This window comes from Balaenoptera physalus (assembly GCF_965194825.1).
Source record: "Balaenoptera physalus genome assembly, chromosome: 17".
Taxonomy (NCBI): domain Eukaryota; kingdom Metazoa; phylum Chordata; class Mammalia; order Artiodactyla; family Balaenopteridae; genus Balaenoptera; species Balaenoptera physalus.
Genome location: NC_138895.1, coordinates 9,001,195 through 9,028,301, shown reverse-complemented (window position 1 = coordinate 9,028,301; position 27,107 = coordinate 9,001,195). Strand labels below are relative to the sequence as shown.

At 39.2% G+C, this 27,107-nt stretch overlaps 1 protein-coding gene across 11 annotated transcripts in view; it reads left to right on the top strand.

The window, feature by feature from the left end:
- The window catches only part of ASPH (aspartate beta-hydroxylase), a 262,991-nt gene that overhangs the window by 112,864 nt on the left and 123,020 nt on the right, over positions 1-27,107 (top strand). For all 11 annotated transcript variants that reach the window (XM_082433632.1, XM_082433630.1, XM_082433621.1 and 8 more), the window contains one exon: positions 290-331. In XM_082433632.1, the coding sequence (XP_082289758.1) occupies positions 290-331 (42 nt within the window). The remainder of the gene's footprint in view (positions 1-289; positions 332-27,107) is intronic.

Sequence of the window (27,107 nt, the reverse complement as noted above, 5' to 3'; positions counted from 1 at the left end):
TACAATGTTGTGTTAGTTTCAGGTGTACAACAAAGTGCTTCAGTCATATATATATATATAATTTTTCAGATTCTTTTCCATTGTAGGTTATTACAAGATATTGAATATAATTCTCTGTGCTGTACAGTAGGTTCTTGTTGTTTATCTGTTTTATATACAGGAGTGTGTATCTCTTAATCCTAGAAATATTGTTCTTAAACGATATTTATTTGAATTCATTTAAAGATAGTCCTGTAATTTGAGATATTGAATCGTGACTCACAGTACTTATTTTGCTTTGTCTTTTCAGAAACAAATAAAAAAACAGATGATCCAGAAAAAAAAGAAAAAGGTGAGATTATCTAATCAGCAACGTTTCAGGTATACGTAGGGAAAAGTTATTGGATCAATACTCTCCATGAATAACATGATTTTATTTTATATCACTAGTTAAAATAAATTGCCAGTGAGTTTATTATTTCAATGATTTTATCAACAGACATTAATATTCTACATAAACATTAAAAGCTAAGGCTCTGGAGAGAGATTGGCTTCTAATCCTGGTTTTGTCATTCACTGTATGTGCATCTTGAGAATTACTTAGCCTCTGTGCCACAGTTTCCTCTCCTGTGATATGGGAATAATAATAATAGTACCAACTTCTAGCAACTGTTTCCACAATAGTAATTAAGTGAAAATATATGTAAAGTTCTTAAAGCAGTGTCTAGCACAGGGAAAGCACTTAGGAAATGTTAATTATTATTGTCACCTTTGTTGACAACTGTGCTAAGTAGAGAGATCCAGAGATTATTAGAACGTGTTCTTTTTTGAAGGAACTCTGAATTGTTGGAAAGAAAGGCATGCAAACAGTTACATCCATATAGAAAACGTCATCTCTGCCTTCTAAGAACTTATTACAGAGGCATTCTAATAAATTTAAGAATGGAGTAGAATTTTAATTCAACTTTCACAAAGGTTGTTAAACTTAGAGTGAGGAGCTATTAAATTTATAGTTAAATTTATAACTATTATATGGATGATCATAGAATAGTGTTTATACTTTTAGAGTCAATTGAATGATAAAATCGTCAATGATTAAACATTATTGGAGTTTCAGGAATGGCTTTAATTTGTAGTGATAAAAGCAGTGTTTACACTTAAAAGATACAGTTCAGGTAAGGTCCAAGATTTTACTTACTCAGTATGTAAATACTACTTGAGTATATGGAGTTACTGGCCTGTGGCCATTATTTTATAGCCCTTAGGCTGGGAACCAAGCATTTAGCTCATGCATTTTTTTTTCTGACTGGTTGTTTTTAATTTTATATTAAAGTGGTATACAGGTCTGATTTTTAAAGTGTGACTTATAAAGAAAAACAATATTCTTCTACCCTACTACTCCCTATCCATGAGTTCCATCCCAACATTTTTAGTTGTTTCTTCTAGTACTTCCCTACACATTTCTTTTTTTTTAATTGAAATATAGTTGATTTACAATGTTGTGTTAATTTCTGCTGTACAGCAAAGTGATTCAGTTATACATTTATATATACTGTTTTTTTAAATATTCTTTTCCATTGTGGTTTATCATAGGATATTGAATATAGTTCTCTGTGCTATACAGTAGGACTTTGTTGTTTATTCATTCCATATATAATAGCTTAAATCTGCTAACCCCAACCTACCAATTCATCCCTCCCCCAACCCCCTTTCCCTTGGCAACCACAAGTCTGTTCTTTCTGTCCTTGAGTCTGTTTCTGTTTCGTAGATGGGTTCATTTGTGTCATATTTTAGATTCCACATTAAGTGCTATCATATGGTATTGGTCTTTCTCTTTCTGACTTCACTTAGTATGATAATCTCTAGTTGCATCCATGTTGCTGCAAATGGCATTATTTCATTCTTTTGTATGGCTGAGTAGTATTCCATTGTATATATGTACTACTCCATTGTATATATGTACTACATCTTTATCCATATATCTGTGAATGGACATTTAGGTTGTCCTAAATAACGCATTTAGGTTGTCCTAAATAACGCACCTATGCATTTCTAAATAACTTCTGAATTCCGCAATTTTCTCCTCCATATTGGAAACCGTTGGTTGGCTTTTATATATAGATGACTGGGATTTCACCTGATCATCTACTCACACAAGCTCTCCCCCATCTTCCACTATATTCATGACTTACTCTGTTGGGTAGTGATGAGTACTAAGGAGAAAAGACAAAGCAGAGAGGAGGGTATCAGCAGCTTTTGATAAAACTGATCACTTCCTGTCCTCCGGAACACTTCCTTCCCTTGGACTGCAAGATGCCACAGCCTCCTGACTTTCCTCCTATCTCTACTGTTTGCTTTTTCCCAGCCTCTTTGGGTGGTTGCTCCTTTTCGCCCCGACCATCAAGCATTGGAGGCTCCAGGATCAGTCCTCAGAGTGTGTCTCCATCTACACACGCTCCCTTGATGATCCCATCAAATCTCATGGCTTTAAATATGTCTTTATGACAAAGACTACTGCTTTAACTGCAGGCTGGGTCTCTTCCCTGAACGCTAGACAGGTATGTCCAGCTGTCTGCCTGATGGCTACCTGGTGCCCTCAGTTGGGTATCAAATAATCGCAAAAACTTAAAAGGTATAAAACGGAACTCCTGACCTTCCCCTGAAATTACACTCCTCCTACAAATCTTCTCTCCTCCTACAAATCTTCTCTCTCCTGCCTCCCTGTCATTCCATCAGCAAACCCTGTCCTCTCTTCCGAATGGATCCCGAATCCAGCTACTTCCTGCCACCTTGCCCCGTCTACCACCTGGGTCCCAGCTGCCACCGTCTCTTGCCTGATTATTTCACTTGCCTCCTAACTGGCCTTCCTTTGTCTCTATAATCTTTCTCAATTCAGTAGCCACAGTGACCCTTTGCAAACCTAGGTCGTATCATGTTGCTCACATGCCTCCAGCCTCTTCACATCTTCCGCGGGGTAAAACCGAAGTCCTTTCCAGTGGTCTACAGGCCTCACACATCGGGTTCTCACTCTCAGAAGGTCTCTGAGGAGGTGAATGAGGTGCTCAAGGCCGCTGTGGGAAGACTTGGCTAAGAGCACTCCCAAGCAGAGAACAGTCTGTGCAAAGGTCCTGAGGCGGGAGTGAAGGCCTGAGAAGCTGGAGCACCCCTGACAGACTGAGAGTGCGTGCAGGGCACTTGGAGAGAAAGTCAGGCCCAGACCATGGCAGAGTCAGGGCGGGTTTCTTCATGCAGTGGGGCACCATGCCCAGCCCATGCAAGTGCCTGTGCAGAGCAGAGCCTTTCCGCTTCACACTCTGACTGGTTTGCTTCCGGGAGGCTCACTCCAGCACCTTCTTGCAGAGGTAGAGACGGGAGGGTGGGTTGTGGAGGTCCCTTACTGCCGACATAAGCAGGGACAAACCCTGCTCCAGACGCCGTGCACAGCGTTCCTGTGACCTCAGGCTGCTCACTCTGCAGGGCTCCGTTTCCGCCCTGGGGCTGCGTGTCCCTCTGCACTGCCCGGTTCCCTCTGGTACCCTTTGCGCAGCTTCACCCTCCCGGGGTTCTGAGCCTAAAGCGATCCTTCCAGCGGCCTGGGAGGTGGGCTCCCTTGGCTGTTTCTTCACGGAACCTGTGGAGAGAATCCGCAGCAGCTTCACCTGGTCGACTTCTCACTCTCCATCGTGCAGAACTTATATATTAATACCTATACCAGTACCAACCGAGGGGTGTTGGCAACTGAAGTCTTTTACTGATTGTGACATCCAGGAAGAGTCTTAGGATTAAAAGACGTAATGAGTCAATGTTACCCCAGATTCACTGAAAATCCTATTAGAGCAAATTGTCCGCTTTGGGAATTCCATCCGTTTTTTACTCGGATAGATTCATACAGTGCTGTTAACTGGGAGGGCAGAGGGAAGGGGAAATATTCCATTTCTGGAATATGTGGTGAAAAAACTGAATGTTTTAATAGCCAAACATTAATTTCATAATAATAGAAATGGAGATTTTTTAAAATGGTAATTGTAAATTTGTCTCAGGATGAACCATTAGGTTGTCTAATTTTCTACTGCGTTATCTCCCTCAAGTTCTTTATCAAAGAACCGCGGATGAGAGGGGGAAGATATTATTTTTACTTAGAATTAATAATTATATGATCCTTTTCTTTTAGAGAATCAGGTTTAGTATATTTTGATAGAGTCATAGGTTTGGAATAGGGCTCATTCCAAAACAGGCCCACTTTGGAGATGCCAGCTTCTTAAATTGAATCAGATTATTTACATCTGTTTTAGCTAAAATTGCTATATCAGTTTCTCCCCACTGGATGTCATCTCTTCCCACACATTTCATATTCCACACCCACAGAATGGAAGTGTGAGCAACACAAAAATGGCTTATGAAATGTCCAGTTCAAACAGTTATTTTTATTCATCCATTTATTCAGTACATATTGAGTACCTGCTATGTGCCAGGCCCTGTTTTAGCCACTGGGGCTAAAACATTCAATAAAAACAAAGTCCCAGTTCTCGTGGTACTTATATTTTAGTGTATGTGTATGTAGGGAAGTATATAATTTAAAAAAAAATAGAATATAATATGCAGTGATAAGTATGAAAAGGAATATAAAACAGGAAAAGAGTACAGAGAATGACAGTGGGCTGGGGTGTTGCTCTGCTGATAGGCCTCTTGGACAGTGACATTTGGAGATGCAAGATGCAAGGGCGTGAGCTCTGCAGCCACCTGGGAGAAGTGAGTTCCAAGGGTGGAATATGAATATGAAAAACATGTTCATAGTCCCTCGGGGAGGTGTGCTTAGCACGTGTGAGGATTAGTAAGGAGGCCAGTGGGGCAGGTGAGGAATATGAAGGGAGAGAGAGAGGAGGGGGTGAGATCAGAGGGGTTATAGGGTCCAAATCACATAAAGCTTTGAAGAAGGGCTTTGAATATGATCTCAAGTGAGGTGGGAAACCACTGGGAGATTCTGAGAAGAAGATTGATATGATCTGCTTTATATTTCAAAAGGCTCATTCTGGATGTAGGGATGCAAAATTGGAAGCAGGGAGGCCACTTAGAAGATGCTTGCAGTGGTCCGGACATGAGATGGTGACAACTGGGATTAGGATGTGGGGTAGATGTGGTGAGTGGTGGTTAGATTCTGCATATATTCCCATGTGAGGTCTGTAGGATTTGCTAATGGTTAGGATATGGGGTATGAGAGAAAGGAGTCAAAAGTGACTTCTTAAAAAGTTGTGCGTTAACAAATTCATTGAACGTTAAAAGTATGCAATGTGTTACTGATTTAATACATGTCAAATGTCAGTTATTAGAACAGAATTTGTGAGCCTTTAAAGAAATTTGAGGAGCAACAGAATATACCCGTGCCTGCAAAAAGGGAATGTGCTTTTGCATGTGTTTGTATGTCTCTGTGTGTGTGTGTGTGTTAGATAAAACTGCTTCTGGATCAGAGTCTTTTCCAGAAATTCCCTTTTGATTTAGATTAATATTTAATGTCCCACTATATTATTCATTACAATTAAGTATATGCTTACTCACTGTATTTTGTGAACGTCTTTAAGAAGGCATTTAAAGATTTCCTGGTTACTATTTGTGTTCTTTTAAAAGTAATAGTGCCTCAACAAAACACCAGATGGCACTAGAAAACAAGTCACATTTACACTAACAAATGACATTTTTTATGCAACTTAGAGAAAAGGCTGGGATGGCTATATTACTGCCCTTAAATCAGCTTAATGCAACCAGTACCTCATATGGATATTTCTGAGTTTTCTGTGATCATAAGGAAAATAGAGAGAGAGCCAACAAGGGCAATAATCAAGCCTAATTAAGAAGTTTTCATGTTTTTAAAATATCAATATGTCTATCTCTATGAAGTTTTTCCTGGGATTCTTACAACTGTATATAACATATTTGAGCAAAAATGGAGAACATTGCCCTGAGGATTAAAAACTAGACTCCTCATGGCAGCACCTAAAGCATCTCAGGATCTGGCTCCTGCTTATGTCTTTCCTCTGTTCAAAATGCGCTTCCTTGACTCCCCAGGAGTCACAAACTCCTGTTCCTCAGAACTGAGCTTAGTGATGACCTCTGCCAGGAAGCCTTCCCTGACTACACCCCCATCTCCTACCCCAGGCTAGAAGATGTACTTCTCTCTGTTCCCAAGAAACCTCATGTTTCAGATTTTTGTCATGTATTTTGAGTTTTCCCCTTAATTTTTAGACACACACACAAAAAACTTCTTAAGGGTGGGAACCATGACCTCCCCACCCTTGTATTAGTCAAGGTTCTCCAGAGAAAGAGAACCAATAGTGTGTGTGTGTGTGTGTGTGTGTGTGTGTGTGTGTGTGTGTGTTTAGAAAGAGACACAGAGAGATGTATTTTAGGGAACTGGCTCATGACATTGTACAGGCAGCGAGTCTAAAATCTGCAGGGCAGGCAGGCAGGCAAACTGAAGACCCAGAAGAGAGTTGATGTTATAGCTCAAGGCCAAAGACATTCTGGAGGCAGAATTCCCTCTTTCATGGCGGGGGGGGGGGGGAAGGGGTGTCAGTCTTTTTCTTTGGGCCTCCAGCTGATTGGATGAGGCCCACTGACATTATGGAGAAAAATCTGCTTTACTGAATGTCAACTGATTGAAATGTTAGTCTCATCTAAAAAATATCTTCTCATCTAAAAAAAATACCTTCACAGCAACATCCAGATAAGTTTGACCAAATATCTGGGTACCATAGCCTGGTTAATTTGATGCATAAAATTAACCATTACATCTCTCCAGTGGCAATTAACCATTACATAGTAGGAGCTGAATAAAATAGTTGTAGTATGAAAAAATGTGGTTAATTCCATTTCCTTTGATTGCCTCTTCATCTGATGGTGATAATATGAGATGCAAATAGCCTAAATGGTGGGCAGAGAGAATTATGAACAGAATATCCAAGTATGAATGAACTTTGTGTCTACAGTGTACTATATCTCAAGTTATTTTCACATAGTTTCTCATGTAATCCTTATCAAAAAGATCTTGTGAATTAAGTATTTTTTAGCCATTATTTCAAGTATTTTTTTTCTTCTTTCTCTCTTCACTACTTCTGGTGTTCCAATTAGTTACATGTTGGACTGCATGATACTGTCCCACAGGTTTTGAACCTTCATTCATTTTTTTCCTATGTATTGCATAATTTCTATTGCTCTATCTTTAAGTTCAGTGATTCTTTCTTTTGCCATTTCAAATCTGCTGTTGAGTCCATCTAGTTAAAATTTCATTCCAGCTACTGTTCTTTTCAGCTCTAGATTTCCAGTTGCTTCTTTTTTATAGTTTCCATTTCACCGTCAAGATTTTGTATCTGTTCACTCATTAATACCTTGTTTTTCTGCAATTCTTTGTACTCATTTATAATCACTGCTTTGAAGTGTTTTTCTAATAACCCTGATATTTGGGCACACTCAAAGGCAGTTGCTATTGACTGCTTTTTTGTATCCTGATCATGAGTCAGGAGAATCCTTTTTCTTTGCATGTCTAGTAATTTTTGGTCAGAAGCTGGATTGTGTATGTTATATGTTGTAGCAACTCTGGAATTTGTTTTGCTTTTTCTGGGAGTTGTTGGTGTCTAGTACACAGTTAATTTGCTTGGGCTCAAACGGAAAAAATCTGTCTCCCCTGCAGTAGGAAGCAACTACTGCCTCTGCTTAGGTTTTTTGGCTTCTAATTGCTGTTTTTAAGTCTAGCCCTCTGGTGGGTGGCGGTCGAGGTGCCCTGTGCCTGCATAATTTACTGGTCTGCTGAAGATTTGGGCAGGATTCATACTCAGATTTCGGGGCTTGCTTCTGGGATTTCCCTTTGCATGTGGGATTCCGGTTCTAAGTTTCCGGTTGCTTTGCCAGCGCTACCTTCTGCGCAAGTTATATCTCAAGCCAAGAGGACATCTATTTTCTGCTACTCGAACTGTGTGTGTATTGAGAAATGTATTCAGGCAAGACACAACAAACTTACAGATTTCACCAGAAGCAGTTATGTTTTTTGAAGATCGATTTCTGCCATGGTTTGCCTCCACGAAGGCTCCCGAGGATTCTTGCCTCCTAGCATTCATGCCTCTCTGTAGTTGTCTCTTCACTGCATAGGGCAACCCTGTGTGACCCAGAGGGTATTGCAGAAATGACAGAGTGTGACTTCCAAGGCTAGGTCATAACAGACATTGCAGCTTCTACCTTGCTTTCCTTTGGATACTTGCCCTGGGGGAAACCAGTTGCCATGTTATGAGAATACACACGCAGCCCTTTAGGCAGGTCTGTGGAGCGAGGAACTTGTGTAAGATAATAAATGTTTATGGTTGTTGCAAGCTGCTGAGTTTGGGGGTGGTTTGTTTTGCAGTCATGTGTAACGAATGCATCCTCTTCGAGTTTCTGCTTGCTTTTTCACCAGCCTCCCTGGGGTTACCCATGAAGATGGAAAGTTAACCATCAGCCAGGGATTTGGGCAGAGTTTACTTTCAGGATCTCGGTCCTTCTGTGGCTCTCCTGCTTCCAACATTTCTCCTTTAAATTTCTATCTGCTCTGTCGCTCTGAATGCCGCCATCCGCGCCCTTCAGTGAGGAAGGACACTGCCCATGCAAGAAAACCACAAACTCATCATTCTTACCCAATGTAGAAACAATCTTTCAAGAGCAAACTCTTCTATTTTTAAGTTTCTCCCTGTCTTTAGTCATGTTCTAGTGCCTTCAAATAATTGTTTTAATGTTTCAGCGATATTTCATTGATTTAATGAGTGAAATACAGAATACTAACACTCTGAATACTGAAGAAGCTGGATATCTCCAACCCATCCTGGATTCCCTTACTGTGAACTGCCTCTTCGTATTTTAGTTTAAAAAATTTTTCTTGTTGATTTTCAGTGGTTTCATTTGTATTACTGGTATTAACCCCTTGTTGGATTTTGTATTACCAAAATATTTTCCCAATTGGTTTTTAATCTATTAACTTCATGTACAATGCCTTACAGGTACATAATGGTTGGGATAAATGAGTGTATGAATGAATACGTGAGAGAATGGCGTTCTCTGGTCTGGTTTGGTACCTTGAACAGGTCTAACAATATCACCGTGCTTTCATATACTTTGCCATTATAAAATAATAAAATACGTACAGAAACATCGGACAACCTTGATTCAGATGACTTTGTTTTTGGGAGCTTGGGAAGAGTGAGGCAAAGAATAAATTCTTCCAGCAAAGGATTTATTCATTATCTTATTGAGATAAGAACTGTAGTTTCTGACTGTGGAGACACCTGTCATCAAGCTTCAATTATTTGGTCTCTTAGGGTCCTTTTCATTGATGTACATGGGCTTGACCAAGTCATCACTGCCTTGAACTCAGTTCCTGCACGGTCAGTGTATGTAGGTCTTCTGTCTTTTAGCTGTCGATTGGAGGTGCTTTGGTTCATTGTCTTTAGCAGTCCCTAAAACACTGTAAGTTTTTCATTATTAGTACCACAACCCATTTAGATGTAGCGTAGGCTGGTGGTTCAGTTCAGGCCACACCACTATGGCTTCAGAATTTTCCCTTAATGTAGAAGAGCAATGTAGCAATAGCACACTTAAACCAACTCAGGGCAAAGCTTTGAAAAAACAATCTGCCTCCCACCCTTGCAGCTGTGAAAAGACATTATGAGATAACTGCTGTTGGAGATTTATTATAGTCATTACATTCAACAGCTACAGTAGTTTTAGTGGTTCCTAAAATATACCAGCAGTTATTGTCTGATTACTTCTCCAGATAAGTTAATTATAGGAGATTTCTGACTCTTATACAAGTCTGATTTAGAGAGAAGTTTAATTACAGCAATTTTAGTGATTTCAATAAGCTCAGCATATATTACCAGTCTCAGCAAGTGAAGTAGGGGTTTTTAGCTGTGTTGAAATACACATTTGCTTTGTTTTTATTTTTCATTTCATGATTTTTAACTGTATTGTAGTACGAGTGATAATTCAGGCACCTGCTTCCACTAGAGTGGATCTTCAGTCAAATACACCGCAGGACAATAATAGCAAATTCTTTGTTATCATTAAAATCCCATTCTAATGTTTCCCATTGAACACTCAACATTTTACAATGCTCATTTCTGTAATGATTGTGACAACATGAGCAGGGAAGAAAAATAGGTTTCTTAAGGAAAAAACTCAGATATTAGTGTGTTTTAAAATTATCATTAGGATCTAAATTTTCTTTTAACTGATGGGAAATGAGACTCTGTCTTTGAATCAGAATAATCTATTTTTTGTGTATTAACACATTGTCTATTTGTATACCGAAGCATATTAAAGAGTGACATATTAGCTACATATGCCCAAGCAAGCTTAAAATTAAGCTTTCAAAAAATGTGCCATAAAAAGACAGTGCTGTTGGTAGTTGACTATATTCATTTACTTAAACAAGACTTCAAATTGGAGAGTGCCTGAGTTTGAAAAATGTATTACTGAAAATTACCTCAGTCTGATTACAGAGTTCTTCCTCACAGCATTTTTCATTCTTCTGATATAATGGTGAATTGTACTGACATTTACAGCGGTAATTCTTGCCATATGTTTATATTTTTCATTAAAAAATCAAATATGTGTTGACAACAGAAAGTATTAGTAATAGTGAAAGTAAATCAAATCCTTTCTGTTTCAGTTTGGGTGATTTGATTACATTCTGCCTGGGAAGCTGGTCTATTTATCCCTAGCACCATGTCAGTCGTGCTTTTCTCCTTTGCTAGAATGTTCTTTCTACTTTATCTACTTAGATCCTGCAGCCCTTTGCTGTTATTGAGGCTGCTCCGCAGTGGCACAGAGCAGCATGGCAGTGGCTGGAGCCTGAGGTCAGGCAGACACTCAGGAAAGTTAGGCACAAGCAGCAGGTGGTGTCGGAAGGCCATCCAGTAGGCAACAGGCAGATGTATCTTAGGAATGGGGAGAAGCCGCTAACTACCACAGGGGTTCGGGAAAAGACCACAAGAAAGGCTGCGAGTGGGAGGATGTGTGCTGACAGAGTATTTTCACATAGAGGAGGAGCACTGAAATTCCCCAGAGGCCCTGGCATAGGGCAGAGCCCACCGCCAGCCGTGCCATGGACTCTTAGGAGCTGGTCCAGGGTGATGGCAGCAGGGCACGAGGTTGGTGCAGGGACATCAGCGACACTCAAGGTTTATCAGCTGCCTGAATGCTTTTATTTAACCCCCCGCTGTCCTCCTGGCCCTCCATCCAGAACACTGGAAGCTGGTGTATGGATAATGAACTGCTCCTGAAACCAGGGATGCACTTAAACACAACTCGCTTCCGTGTAGGCAGCGCTGTATAATGCAGCATTTCTCAGCCCCGCCTCCACGTTAGCGTCACGTGTGGGAGTTTTCAGAAAATGCCCTGGGTCCCACTCCCAGATGCTGTGATTTCCTGCCTGTGGAACACAGTCATCGTAATGAGCAGTCAAGTTGAGAAGTACTAGGTAAGGCATGCTGATTACCTGGTCAGCTTGGTCTGTGCACCAGGATCCTCTTAACTCAAACTGTTTCATTGGGTCCACTTGGTTCCGATACCATGCCTTGATAATATTTGAATCCAGTTTGAAGGGACTCTTTAATAAAAGATAAAGACAACAAAAGGATTATCTGAGAGGAGCTGAACCTATACTATGGGAAGAACTATCGTTAAGTTTATTAAACAGCTCTCCTAAAGATAAATATACGAGCCACAAATGGTAAGCAGACCTCTCACCAGCGGTGCAGGTCTGAGAACCGGCTGCTTCCTCATTGGGGCGTTGGTAGGATACTGAGCTGGGCAGGGTGTCTGTGTCTGAATTTGGTTCTGGACCCTTTTCCTCTTTCGCGGCTCATGTTCTGTCTCATCTGCAAAGCCTCTTCTCACCTCACATGGGCCCATTCCTTTGGTAAACCTTGCAAATTTAAATCGGGGCTAAGAGAAAAATGTTAACAAATTCTCAGTCGCCATCTACCCACACTCGAACTTCAGGTATTAAAGAACAATGACGCTTTCCTAAGTCTAGCTTTTTCTGTTACCACTAGTTACTATCGCACTGATGTCAGCAAATGTTGGAAGCAAGTTCAGCCCTTCCAACGCTGCACAGATGCCAGCTGGGAAGACACTGACTGCCTCTCTGGCCTTTGACTAGGAGAGACCCACTTCCAGGCAGACTGTGCTCAAGCCCTCTGGCCCTACTGTCCTCTTGCTCCGCCCGGCTGCAGCAGCCAGGGGCAGAAACCGCCCTCTTTGGGATTTTTGCTGTTTAACTAATTTAACCCTCATCATGTGCAGGTTATAAAACATCTGGGGACCTAGGACATATCATTGATTGAAGATAGGTTCCTATGTGGGATGAAGACGTTTGGGGAAAAATATAAACCTAATAATAGAGAGCAAATATATTCCACTGTTTTGACTCATGCTTTGCCCTCTCCTGATGGGGCCCGGCTGTGCTTTACACACAGAAGCTGCTCAGCGTTGTACGGTTCATTGCCGTGGACGCATTCTGGGATGGCCAGGGAGAACTTTTTAAAAACTATTTTCTGTTAAAGTCATAAAAAAACATCACTGAGGTAGTTAAAGGAATCTATTTCATACATCCTCCAAATTGTTCACTACTAGAGATATTAATCATTTAAGGCAAATGTGCAGCAACTTATATTGTAAATTCTAAACTTATTTCAGATCATAAGTACATTTGTCCACCTGATTATGGTAGAATCAGAGAACACTGATTTTACCTTTGAGTTAATTTTTAAGAAGTCAGCTCATGTGGATGAAAGGAGTAAGGGTAGGAACTGCATATATCCTAATACATTTCTTTTACCGGAGATTCACTTGTGTTGGGTGAAGGTATAGTCCCGGTTTACCCCTATGTGTGTTGACTTCTTAAGGAACGAGCGTGGGAACTGAGTCAAGGGACAACAGTTTCTAGTTAAGAGGGATGATTCATTAAATCAACCAGTGTTCCAGCTTTGTTTGTTTGCCATGCTCTGTGGAGTGCCCTGAAAATAAAGCAAATAAAATAAAGCAAACAATATAAGGAGGCAGAGGTTATGAGCAAGACGCGGTGGGAGCACCAAGGAGGGAATAAGTCACTGCTGGGGGTGGGAGGGTAGGGTGGAAAGAACTGACGTCTTCATAGAGGGTGACATTTGGGCTGGTCCTCAGCGAACAAGCGGTGTATCCGTGCAGTTCTCTTCGCATAGACCTGAGAATTCAGATACCTAAGTGTTTTTAATGACAGGGATGATGGGTTAAGAAAAGCAACTCCTAGGTGCTTCTGCACACAGCCAGATCATCTTAACTCCAAGAGCAGTGCTACTAGGGTACCACAGAAATGCTGTCTATGAAATGGTTGACATTGATTAGAGCCCCATTTTGAAACTCTTGACAACTGCCACTTGGGGGGAAAATGATCATAATTCTTTTTTTTTAAATATCCAGTGATTTTTAAAGTACTTTCCTTTGTTTCTTCAATACCATTGATGGTACCTTTTGTTTGTTCCTTTCCTGGTTCACCAAATAGATTAAATTAGAGCCTATTTCTAGAACTATTTATGTATTATTTATCTGGAGCCTTCAGGGTCAGTTAGCTACCATGATTATATAATATCAACTCTGCTCAAGGTGGAAGTAGCATTAACTGCAAATTATAGCTTCTGCGTAAAACTAATGAACTTGGGTGAGCTTTTTATTTCGTTGCCTTGTCACTTTGATTCATACTGCATCTTGCTTTTTAACTGCTTCCATGAACCCCATGTGCTTTCCTTCTGCCTCGGGTGTTAAAGCTTTATTAACACTGCTTTGGAAAACAGCTAACTAAAAAAGCTAAATGCTTAAGGGATTTATTATAAAACTCAGTCGTGCCATTAATTGCTGGGGTAAAATAATGTATTCAGCAAGGAAGCAAGTTCCTGCTTCTCCCATGTGTCTGCTCGATTGTGCTATTGGTAGCTCACTCTTTAATTAAACGTGTCCAAAGATAGGATCAGCTAAAATGTGTACTGTATAAATAGTTTTCATTCCCAGTTTGCAAGTTTAAAACCCTGGTAAAAAGAGTTTGCCATCTGTTAAAACCCAAAACATGCAGTGTGCCGTTGCATAAAAATAAGCTACACGTTATTCATAAAAAGAATCACGACATAGATCCTGTCTTTCAGGCTGACAGTCATCTGTCATGTTTTAGAATGTCACCACCTTCTAAGTGACAGCATGCTGAGTAGTGCATTCTGTTAAAAAAACATGATCATCTAGAAACACAGTGAAATTAATAGATTCATTTTTATTCAAGTGAAGATAGATTTGGATGTAAGTTTTACTGGTGAGAAATTACAGCTTTTTTCTTTGATATTGGCAAATGAAATTATTTCTAAGAGTTTTATTTTCAAATCTTCTTTTCCCCTAAAACTTAACCATTTCATTTAGCCAGGAAATTGGCTGTCTCCCTGCACTGCCGTTCCCTCAGCCCTGTGACAGCTTCTCCTCAGACTCTTACAATGACTTCCACTTTTTTTTTTTATTGAAGTATAGTTGATTTACAATGTTGTGTTAGTTTCAGGTGTACAACACAGTGATTCAGTTTTTTATATATATATATGTATATATATGTGTATGTATATATATATATATATATATATATATATATATATATATATTCTGTTTTAGATTATTTTCCCATATAGGTTATTACAAAATATTGAGTATAGTTGCCTGTGCTATACAGTAGGTCTTTGTTGGTTATCTGTTTTATATATAGTAGTGTGTATCTGTTAATCCCAAACTCCTAATTTCTCCTGACCCCCCTTTCTCCTTTGGTAACGATAAGTTTGTTTTCTATGTCTGTGGATCTATTTCTGTTTTGTAAATAAGTTCATTTGTATCTTTTTTTTTTTTTTTTAGATTCCACGTATAAGTGGTATCATATGATATTTGTCTTTCTCTCTCTGGCTTACTTCACATAGTATGGTAATCTCTGTGTCCCTCCATGTTGCTGCAAATGGCCTTATTTCATTCTTTTTTTATGGCTGAGTAATATTCCAGTGTGTGTGTGTGTGTGTGTGTGTGTGTGTGTGTGTGTGTGTGTGTATACCACATCTTCTTTATCCATTCATCTGTCCATGGACATTTAGGTTGCTTCTATGTCTTGGCTATTGTGAATAGTGCTGCTACGAACATTGTATTGCATGTATCTTTTCCAGTTGTGGTTTTCTCTGGATGTATGCCCAGGAGTGAGGTTGCAGGATCATATGGTAGCTCTCTTTTTAGCTTAGAAACCTCCATACTGTTCTCCATAGTGGCTGCACCAATTTACATTCCCACTAACAGCATAGGAGGGTTCCCTTCTCTCCACAATCACTTCTTTGTATACTCTTTGCCTTTCCACTTATATGTATTCATGACAAGAGAAACTTCCTAAAACGCAGGTTATTTATGATCATTCATTAAAACCATCAGTAACCATTGCCTGTGGAACAGTCTGAATTCCTCAGACGACTGTTCAAGAAACTCCATAATCTGACTCTGAGCCTCCTGTGTAGCCTTGATCCTCACTATTCCTGACCCAGCATCCTGTGGAATTCCACCAGACTTCCCACAGATCCCTGAACTGTCCTCTTTCAGGTTTCCACCTCCATATTTTCCTCTTTCTGTGGAAGATTTTTCTCTGCTTCTGTCTCATCCCAAGTTAGATCTGTGCTTCAAGACTCAGCTAAACACCAAATTCTTCCTTAATTCTTACCTTATTGTTCCTATTAGAAGTAATACCTTGCTTCTTTGTGTTCCCAAAGTATTTTATAATTCTTATTTTGCCTAATAATTTTCAATATTCTATTCTAGTCATTAATTTACCTTTTTTGTTTTTTTTTTACTTTCTAATGTCAATTATTTGAGAATAGAGATTTTTTTCTTAGTCTTTTCAAGCTGCTGTAACAAAAATACCATAAACTGTGTGGCTTAACAGAAATTTATTTCTCATAGTCCTGGAGGCTGGGGAGTCCAGGGTCAAAGCACCTGCAGATTTGGTATCTGGTAAGAAGTCTGGTTTGTGGATGGCAGCTTTTTGCTGTGTCCTTACTTGATAGAAAGGGCTAGGGAACTCTGTGGAGTCTTTTTTTACAAAGCACTAACCCCATTCATGAATGGAGCCTTCACGACCCAATCGCCTCCAAAGCGCCCCACCTCCTAACACCATTACCTGGGCGGTTAGGATTTCAACATATGAGTTTTAGGGGGACAAAAACATTCAGTCTATAGCAGGATTATATACAGTTCATTTTTTATCCCCTGCATTAGCCAGCATAATACCATGTGAGGTACTTCATAAATGTTTGTCAAGATAGTTTGAAAACTGATGTACGCATTCCTCTAAAGAATCCATAATAACCAGCGGAGGAGTAAGACATGGAGATCGCCTTCCTCCCCACAAATACATCAGAAATACATCTACACGTGGAACTGCTCCTATAGAACACCCACTGAACGCTGGCAGAAGACCTCAGACCTCCCAAAAGGCAAGAAATTCCTACCTGGGGAGGGCAAAAGAAAAAAGAAAAAACAGAGACTAAAGAATAGGGATGGGACCTGCACCAGTGGGAGGGAGCCGCGAAGGAGGAAAGGTTTCCACGCACTAGGAAGCCCCTTCGCCGGCGGAGACGGCGGGTGGTGGAGGGGGGAGCTTCGGAGCCGCGGAGGAGAGCGCAGCCACAGGGGTGCGGAGGGCAAAGCGGAGAGAGTCCCGCACAGAGGCTCGGCGCCGAGCAGCACTCACCAGCCCGAGAGGCCTGTCTGCTCAGCCGCCGGGGGGGGCGGGGGTGGGAGCTGAGGCTCGGGCTTCGGTCAGATTGCAGGGAGAGGACTGAGGTTGGCGGCATGAACACAGCCTGAAGGGGGCTAGTGCGCCACAGCTAGCCGGGAGGGAGTCCGGGAAAAGGTCTGGAGCTGCCGAAGAGGCAAGAGACTTTTTCCAGCCTCTTTGTTTCCTGGTGCGCGAGGAGAGGGGATTCAGAGCGCCGCCTAAACGAGCTCCAGAGACGGGCGCGAGCCGCGGCTGTCAGCGCAGACCCCAGAGACGGGCATGAGATGCTAAGGCTGCTGCTGCTGCCACCAAGAAGCCTGTGTGCGAGCCCAGGTCATTCTCCACACCGCCCCTCCCGGGAGCCGGTGCAGCCCGCCACGGCCAGGGTCCCGTGATCCAGGGACAACTTCCCCGGGAGAACGCGCGGCGCGCCTCAGGCTGGTGCAACGTCACGCCGGCCTCTGCCGCCACAGGCTCGCCCCGCCTCCTCCCGGCCCCGGCCCCGTACCCCTCCCTCCCCCCGGCCTGAGTGAGCCAGAGCCCCCGAATCAGCTGCTTCTTTAACCCCGTCCTGTCTGAGCGAAGAACAGATGCCCTCAGGCGACCTACACGCAGAGGCGGAGCCAGATCCAAAACTGAACCCCAGGAGCTGTGCGAACAAAGAAGAGAAAGGGAAATGTCTCCCAGCAGCCTCAGGAGCAGCAGATTAAATCTCCACAATCAACTTGATGTACCTGCATCTGTGGAATACCTGAGTAGACAACGAATCATCCCAAATGAAGGAGGTGGACTTTAGGAGCAACTATATAGATATTTTTTTCCCTTTTTCCCTTTTTGTGAGTGTGTATGTGTATGCTTCTGTGCGTGATTTTGTCTGTATAGCTTTGCTTTTACCATTTGTCCTAGGGTTCCGTCTGTCCTTTTTTTATTTTTTATTTTTTAGTATGGTTTTTAGCACCTGTTATCATTCGTGGATTTGTTTCTTGGTTTCATTGCTCTCTTCTTTCTTACTTTCTTTTTTTAATTACTTTAATTTTTTTTATTTTTAATAATTTTTAAAATTTTTTATTTTTTAATAACCTTATTTTATTTCTTTCTTTCCTTCTTTCTTTTTTTCTGCCTTTTCTTCTGAGCTGTGTGACCAACAGGGTCTTGGTGCTCTGACTGGGTGTCAGCCCTGTGCCTCTGAGGTGGGAGATCCCAGTTCAGGACATTGGTCCACCAGAGACCTCCCAGCTCCAGGTACTGTCAAACGACAAAAGCTCTCCCAGAGATCTCCATCTCAACGCTAAGACCCAGCTCCACTCAACGACCAGCAAGCTACATTGCTGAACACCCCATGCCAAACAACTAGCAAGACAGGAACACAACCCCACCCATTAGCAGAGGGGCTGCCTAAAATCATAATAAGGTCTCAGACACCCCAAGACACACCACCGGACGTGGTCCTGCCCACCAGAAAGACAAGATCCAGCCTCATCCACCAGAACACAGGCACCAGTCCCCTCCACCAGGAAGCCTAAACCACCCACTGACCCGACCTTACCCACTGGGGGCAGACACCAAAAACAACGGGAACTATGAACCTGCAGCCTGAGAAAAGAAGGCCCCAAACACAGTAAGTTAAGCAAAAGGAGAAGACAGAGAAATACACAGCAGATGAAGGAGCAAACTAAAAACGTACCAAACCAAACAAATGAAGAGGAAATAGGCAGTCTAACTGAAAAAGAATTCAGAGTAATGATGGTAAAGATGATCCAAGATCTTGGAAATAGAATGGAGAAAATACAAGAAACGTTTAACAAGGACATAGAATAACTAAAGAGCAAACAAACAATGATGAACAACACAATAAAAGAAATTAAAAATTCTCTAGAAGGAATCAATAGCAGAATAACTGAGGCAGAAGAACGGATAAGTGACCTGGAAGATAAAATAGTGGAAATAACTACTGCAGAGCAGAATAAAGAAAAAAGAATGAAAGAACTAAGGACAGTCTCAAAGACCTCTGGGGCAACATTAAATGCACCAACATTCGAACTATAGGGGTCCCAGAAGAAGAAGAGAAAAATAAAGGACTGAGAAAATATTTGAAGAGATTATAGTTGAAAACTTCCCTAATATGGGAAAGGAAATAGTCAATCAAGTCCAGGAAGCACAGAGAGTCCCATACAGGATAAATCCAAAGAGAAATATACCAAGACACATATTAATCAAACTACCAAAAATTAAATAAAAAGAAAAAATATTAAAAGCAACAAGGGAAAAACAACAAATAACATACAAGGGAATCCCCATAAGGTTAACAGCTGATCTTTCAGCAGAAACTCTGCAAGCCAGAAGGGAGTGGCAGGACGTATTTAAAGTGATGAAAGGGAAAAACCTATATCCAAGATTACTCTACCTGGCAAGGATCTCATTCAGATTTGATGGAGAAATTCAAACCTTTACATACAAGCAAAAGCTAAGAGAATTCAGCACCACCAAACCAGCTTTACAACAAATGCTATAGGAACTTCTCTAGGCAGAAAACACAAGAAAAGGAAAAGACCTACAATAACAAACCCAAAACAATTTTAAAAATGGTAATAGGAACATACATATCGGTAATTACGTTAAATGTAAATGGATTAAATGCTCCAACCAAAAGACATAGACTGGCTGACTGGATACAAAAACAAGACCCATATATATGCTGTCTCGAAGAGACCCACTTCAGACCTAGGGACACACCCAGACTGAAAGTGAGGGGATGGAAAAAGATATTCCATGCAAATGGAAATCAAAAGAAAGCTGGAGTAGCATTTCTCATATCAGACAAAATAGACTTTAAAATAAAGACTATTACAAGAGACAAAGAAGGACACTAAATAATGATCAAGGGATCAATCCAAGAAGAAGATATAACAGTTGTAAATATTTATGCACCCAACATAGGAGCACCTCAATACATATGGCAAATGCTGCACCCAACATAGGAGCACCTCAATATATAAGGCAAATGCTAACAGCCATGAAAGGGGAAATCGACAGTAACACAATAATAGTAAGGGACTGTAACACCCCACTTTCACCAATGGGCAGATCATCCAAAATGAAAATAAATAAGGAAAAACAAGCTTTAAATGATGCATTAAACAAGATGGACTTAATTGATATTTATAGGACATTCCATTCAAAAACAACACAATACACATTCTTCTCAAGTGCTCATGGAACATTTACCAGGATAGATCATATCTTGGGTCACAAGTCAAGCCTTGGTAAATTTAAGAAAATTGAAATCGTATCAAGTATCTTTTCCAAATACAGCACTATGAGACTAGATATTAATTACAGGAAAAAAATGTGAAAAATACAAACACATGGAAGCTAAACAATACACTACTAAATAACCAACAGATCACTGAAGAAATCAAAGAGGAAATCAAAAAATACCTAGAAACAAATGACATGAAAACACAACGACCCAAAACCTATGCAATGCAGCAAAAGCAGTTCTAAGAGGGAAGTTTATAGCAATACAATCCTACCTCAAGAAACAAGAAACATCTCAAATGAACGACCTAAGCTTACACCTAAAGCAATTAGAGAAAGAAGAATAAAAAATCCCCAAAGAGAGCAGAAGGAAAGAAATCATAAAGATCAGATCAGAAATAAATGAAAAAGAAATGAAGAAAACAATAGCAAAGATCAATAAAACTAAAAGCTGGTTCTTGGAGAAGATAAACAAAATTGATAAACCATTAGCCAGAATCATCAAGAAAAAAAGGGAGAAGACTCAAATCAATAGAATTAGAAATGAAAAAAGAGAAGTAACAACTGACACTGCAGAAATACAAAGGATCATGAGAGATTACTACAGGCAACTCTATGCTAATAAAATGGACAACCTGGAAGAAATGGACAAATTATTAGGAAAGCACAACCTTCCAAGACTGAACCAGGAAGAAATAGAAAATATAAACAGGCCAATCACAAGCTCTGAAATGAAACTGTGATTAAAAATCTTCCAACAAACAAAAGCCCGGGACCAGATGCCTTCAAGGGGAATTCTATCAAACATTTAGAGAAGAGCTAACAACCATCCTTCTCAAACTGTTCCAAAATATAGCAGAGGAAGGAACACTCCCAAACTCATTCTACGAGGCCACCATCACCCTGATACCAAAACCAGACAAAGATGTCACAAAGAAAGAAAACTACAGACCAATATCTCTGATGAACATAGATGCAAAATTCCTCAACAAAATACTAGCAAAGAGAATCCAACAGCACATTAAAAGGATCAGACACCATGATCAAGTGGGGTTTATCCCAGGAATGCAAGGATTCTTCAATATACGCAAATCAATCAAGATGATACACCATATTAACAAATTGAAGGAGAAAAACCATATGATCATCGCAGTAGATGCAGAAAAACCTTTCGACAAAATTCAACACCAATTTATGATAAAAACCCTCCAGAAAGTAGGCATAGAGAGAACTTCCCTCAACATACTAAAGGCCATATATGACAAACCCACAGCCAACATCGTTCTCAATGGTGAAAAACTGAAACCATTTCCTCTAAGATCAGGAACAAGACAAGGTTGTCCACTCTCACCACTATTATTCAACATAGTTTTGGAAGTTTTAGCCACAGCAATCAGAGAAGAAAAAGAAATAAAAGGAATCCAAATCGGAAAAGAAGAAGTAAAGCTGTCACTGTTCGCAGATGACATGATACTATACATAGAGAATACTAAAGATGCTACCAGAAAACGACTAGAGCTAATCAATGAGTTTGGACAGTAGCAGGATACAAAATTAATGCACAGAAATCTCTTGCATTCCTATACACTAATGATGAAAAATCTGAAAGGAAATTAAGGAAACACTCCCATTTACCATTGCAACAAAAAGAATAAAATACCTAGGAATAAACCTGCCTAAGGAGACAAACGACCTGTATGCAGAAAACTATAAGACACTGATGAAAGAAAATAAAGATGATACAGACAGATGGAGAGATATACCACTTTCTTGGATTGGAATAATCAACATTGTGAAAATGACTATACTACCCAAAGCAATCTACAGATTCAACGCAATCCCTATCAAACTACCAATTACATTTTTCACAGAACTAGGACAAAAAATTTCACAATTTGTATGGAAACACAAGAGACTCTGAATAGCTAAAGCAATCTTGAGAAAGAAAAACGGAGCTGGAGGAATCAGGCTCCCAGACTTCAGACTATACTACAAAGCTACAGTAATCAAGACAGTATGGTACTGGCACAAAAACAGAAATATAGATCAATGGAACAGGATAGACAGCCCAGACATAAACCCATGCACATATGGTCACCTTTTCATTGATAAAGGAGGCAAGAATAGACAATGCAGAAAAGACAGCCCCTTCAATCGGTGGTGCTGGGAAAAGTGGACAGCTACATGTAAAAGAATGAAATTAGAACATGCCTTAACACCATACACAAAAATAAACTCAAAATGGATTAAAGACCTAAATGTAAGGCCAGACACTATAGAAGTCTCAGAGGAAAACATAGGCAGAACACTCTATGACATAAATCACAGCAAGATACTTTGTGACCCACCTCCTAAAGAAACGGAAATAAAAACAAAAATAAACAAATGGGACCTAATGAAACTTAAAAGCTTTTGCACAGCAAAGGAAACCATAAACAAGACGAAAAGATAACCCTCAGAATGGGAGAACATATTTGCAAATGAAGCAACTGAGAAAGGATTAATCTCCAAAATTTACAAGCAGCTCATGCAGCTCAGTATCAAAAAAAACAAACAACCCAATCCAAAAATGGGCAGAAGACCTAACTAGACATTTCTCCAAAGAAGATATACAGATTGGCAACAAACACATGAAAGGATGCTCAACATCACTAATCATTAGAGAAATGCAAATCAAAACTACAATGAGGTATCACCTCACACCAGTCAGAATGGCCATCATCAAGAAATCTACAAACAATAAATGCTGGAAAGGGTGTGGAGAAAAGGGAACCCTTTGCACTGTTGGTGGGAATGTAAATTGATACAACCACCATGGAGAACAGTATGGAGGTTCCTTAAAAAACTAAAAATAGAACTACAATATGACCCAGCAATCCCAGTACGGGGCATATACCCTGAGAAAACCATAATTCAAAAAGAGTCATGTACCACGATGTTCATTGCAGCTCTATTTATGATAGCCAGGACGTGGAAGCAACCTAAGTGTCCATAGACAAATGAATGGATAAAGCAGATGTGACACATATATACAATGGAATATTATTCAGCCATAAAAAGAAAGAAATTGAGCTTTTTTGTAGTGAGGTGGATGGACCTAGAGACTGTCATACAGAGTGAAGTAAGTCAGAAAGAGAAAAACAAATGCTGTATGCTCACACTTATATATGGAATCTAAAAAAAAAAAAAATGGTTCTGAAGAACCTAGGGGCAGGACAGGAATAAAGACACAGGCGTAGAGAATGGACTTGAGGGCATGGGGAGGGGGAAGGGTAAGCTGGGACGAAGTGAGAGAGTGGCATGGACATATATACATTACCAAATGTAAAATAGATAGCTAGTGGGAAGCAGCTGCATAGCACAAAGAGAATAGCTCAGTGCTTTGTGACCACGTAGAGGGGTGGGATAGCGAGGGTGGGAGGGAGACGCAAGAGGGAGGAGATATGGGGATATATGTATATGTATAGCTGATTCACTTTGTTATAAAGCAGAAACTAACACCCCATCATAAAGCAATTATACTCCAATAAAGATGTTAAAAATAAAGCACATATATATATGGATATATATATATGTCACTTTGCAGTACACCTGAAACTAATAAAATATTGTAAGTCAACTATACTTCAATAAAAAGTTTTGGAAAAAAAAAAAAGAATCCATAATAACCAAATAAATTCAGTGGAGAAATATATGTCAGAGCAGATTTTCAGATTCAAATATTCCATCAGAATTTGCTGCAAAGATTATTCCTTTCCCACTGAATTGCCTTTGCATCTCCATTGAAAATGTTCTTATACATATGGCTGTATTTTTGAACTCTATTCAGTCCCATTGATCTGTTTATCTCTCTCTATATCAGTACCACATTGTCTTGATTCATCTCGTTTTATAGGAAATCTTGAAATCATAGAATTTGAAACTTTCAGTTGTTTTGGTTATAGTAGAGGTTATTTGTATTTGCATATGAATTTTAGAATTAGTTAATTTCTACCAAATAAAAAACCTGCTGCGGTTTTTACTGAGATTGTATAAAATCTATATCTTTACTTGGGATGAACTGATGTCTTTAAAATGTTGAGTCTTCTGATCTCTGAATTTGGTGTGTCTCTCTATTTAAGGGCTTTTAAAATTTCTCTCAGCTTTGTTTTATAGTTTTTCATGTACAGATCTTTCACATCTTTTGTCAGGTTTAGTCCTAAGTATATTATATTTTTGGATGCAAATGCAAGTGCTATTAGTTTATAATTTCAATTTCTTCTTGTTTTTTACTGGTATGCAGGAAGAAAATTGATTTTTCTATACTGATCTCCTATCCTGGTGCCTTCCTAAACTGACTTACATATTCCATTAGTTTTCTTCTAGTTTCTATCAGATTTTGTACAAAGATATTTATGTACCTCTAAATAAAGACAGTTTTACTTCTTTGTTTTCAATCAGGATGCTTTTTCTCTCTTTTCCTTGCGTGATTCAGTGGGTAGAACCTCTGGTAGAATTTCAAACAGAACTTATGAGAGTAGAGATCTTTGTCTTGTTCCTGATCTTTGGGGGGAAGAAAATCAGCCTTTCACCATCAAGTATGATGTCAGCTGTAAATTTTTCATAGATCCTCTTTATCAGATTGAGAAAGTTTCCTTCTATTTCTACATTACTGGGTTTTAGATTCAGTCGAAGACTGTTTCTGTGCCTAATAAAATGATCATATGGTTCTTCATTTTTGTTGTATTAATATTATAAATTACATTGATTGATTTTCAAATATTAAACCGACTGTGTACATTCCTGAGATAAATCTCATGATGCATTATCCTTTGTATATATTGTTGGATTTACTTTGCTAAAACTGTTCAGAATTTTTTACATCTATGTTCATGAAGAAAATCAGTTTGAAGTTTTCGTCTCATGTAATGTCTTTGCCTGGTTTTGGTTTCATAGTAATGCTGACCTTACCTTAAGAATGAGTTGGGTAGCAATCCCTCTTCTCTGAGAATTAATGTATTATGTATTATTTCTTCTTTAAATGTTTGGTGGAATTCACCCGTGAAATGAGTGGACCTAGAGTTTTCTTTGTGCTAAGGTTTTAAATTACAAATCCAATTTCTTTAATTGACATAGGATATTCAAGTTATTTATTTCTTCTTGAGTAACCTTTAGTAGTTTGTGTCTTTCAAGACTTGTGTCTATTTCATCTAATTTGTTGAATTCATTGACACATAACATTGTTCATAATATTCTCTTATTGTCCTTTTTTTTTTTTCTTATTATCCTTTTAATAATTGTAGGATCTGTAGTGGCCTCACCTGACTTATTCCTGATATTGGTTATTTATGTCTTCTCTCTCTTTTTCCTGATCAGTCTGGCTGGAGTTTTGTCAGTTTATTTATCTCCTCTCAAAATCAGCTTTAATATTATTGACTTTATTATTTTTTTGCTTTCTAAGCTATTGATATTTTCTCTGATCTTTATTGTTTCCTTTCTTCTACTGCTTTAGGTTTAATTTGCTCTTCCTTTTTTTTTTTTTAGTTTTTTAAGTTGGAAGCTTGGAAAATATTCTATGTGCCCTTGTAAAGATGTGTATTTTGCTGTCGTTGGGGAAAGTGTTCTAGAAATATCAGTTAGGTCAACTTAGTTTATACTTTGATTCAAATCTTCTTTATCCTTGCTGATATTCTCTCTACTTTTTTAATCAGTTGTTGAGTGAGCAATATCAAAACCTGTGATGGATTTGTAGATTTTTCTATTCTCTTTATAGCTCTGTCAGTCTTTGATTCATGCATTTGGAAGCTCAGTTACTAGATGCATAAACATCTAGATTATTATGTTCTCCTAATGAATTGACTCCTTTATCCTTATGAAATGACCTTTGTCACATCTCTTCGTTGTTCCTTTTATTTTTCCTTTGTCTCTCTTCTTCTGGAGTAATAGAATAATTTTTATGATTCCATTTTGTCTCCTTTGTTGAGTTATTAACTATAACTCTTTGTTTTGTTACTTTAGTGATTGTTTTAGGGTTTATGGAATACATCCTTAACTCATTACAATCTACCTTCAAGTAATATTATACTACTTCACATACACTATATAGAACCTTATGATAATATACTTCCTTCTCAAGGAAGGGGAGGCCCAGAGAGTAACCACAGAACATGAAGTGAGGAAATGGGCTGCTATGCTAAGTCTACATTCTTAGCCAGTGGGCCCTGCCTCTCTCTCAGAGCAAAGCTCTTCTCCTGTTGGCTTAGCACAGGATAGAGAGGAAAGAATTCACAAAAATAGTGGAGCATCTCTGAACGTCCAAAGAATTTTCCCTTGAGAGGCTAGAGAGGAAGGTTTGTAGACCAAGAGTCCTTGTTTAATCTCCATGAGTACCTCCCACAGATTTGTTCACCAAACATAATTTCAACAGACTGTAAATGTGCGATGCCAACATTTTCTCATTATTTAAAAACGAGCTTTCACATATGGGGTTTGAAATTTGCCTGTTTAGTATTTATATTTTTCTTCACTCACAATATTCTGACCTGTGGAAAAAAAAAACTAAGTGGTCAAGGTGATGTTTTTAAGCAAAGCTCTTAATATCATAGAAACTATGCTTTTTGTTTAACTTTGTATTACTCTGGAAAGAGCCTAGTATTAATTTTAAAAAAAAGCTTAAATGACTTGCAAAAAAACCACTTTCTTCTCCCCTCGGAATTTGTGCTATCGTTGTCAGACGTTTTAATTTTACGTATTCTCTAAAGCTTACACAACATGGTTATTGTTTTTGTTTAAACAATTATTTTATTTAAAATAATTATCTTTTAAAGACTTTTAAATAATAAGGAAGAAAACTTATGTTAACCCATGCAGTTACCATTTCCAGTCCTTTCATTTTTGTGTGTGTAGATCCGTATTCCCTGCTATTATTTTTTTCCTTCTGCCTGAAGGATGTCATTTAACATATCTTGCAGTGCAAGCCAGTTGGTGATGAATTCTTTCAGCTTTTGTATATTTTTGTTTTGAGAGACATTTTTGGTGGGTATAGAATTCTCAGTTGACTTTTCTT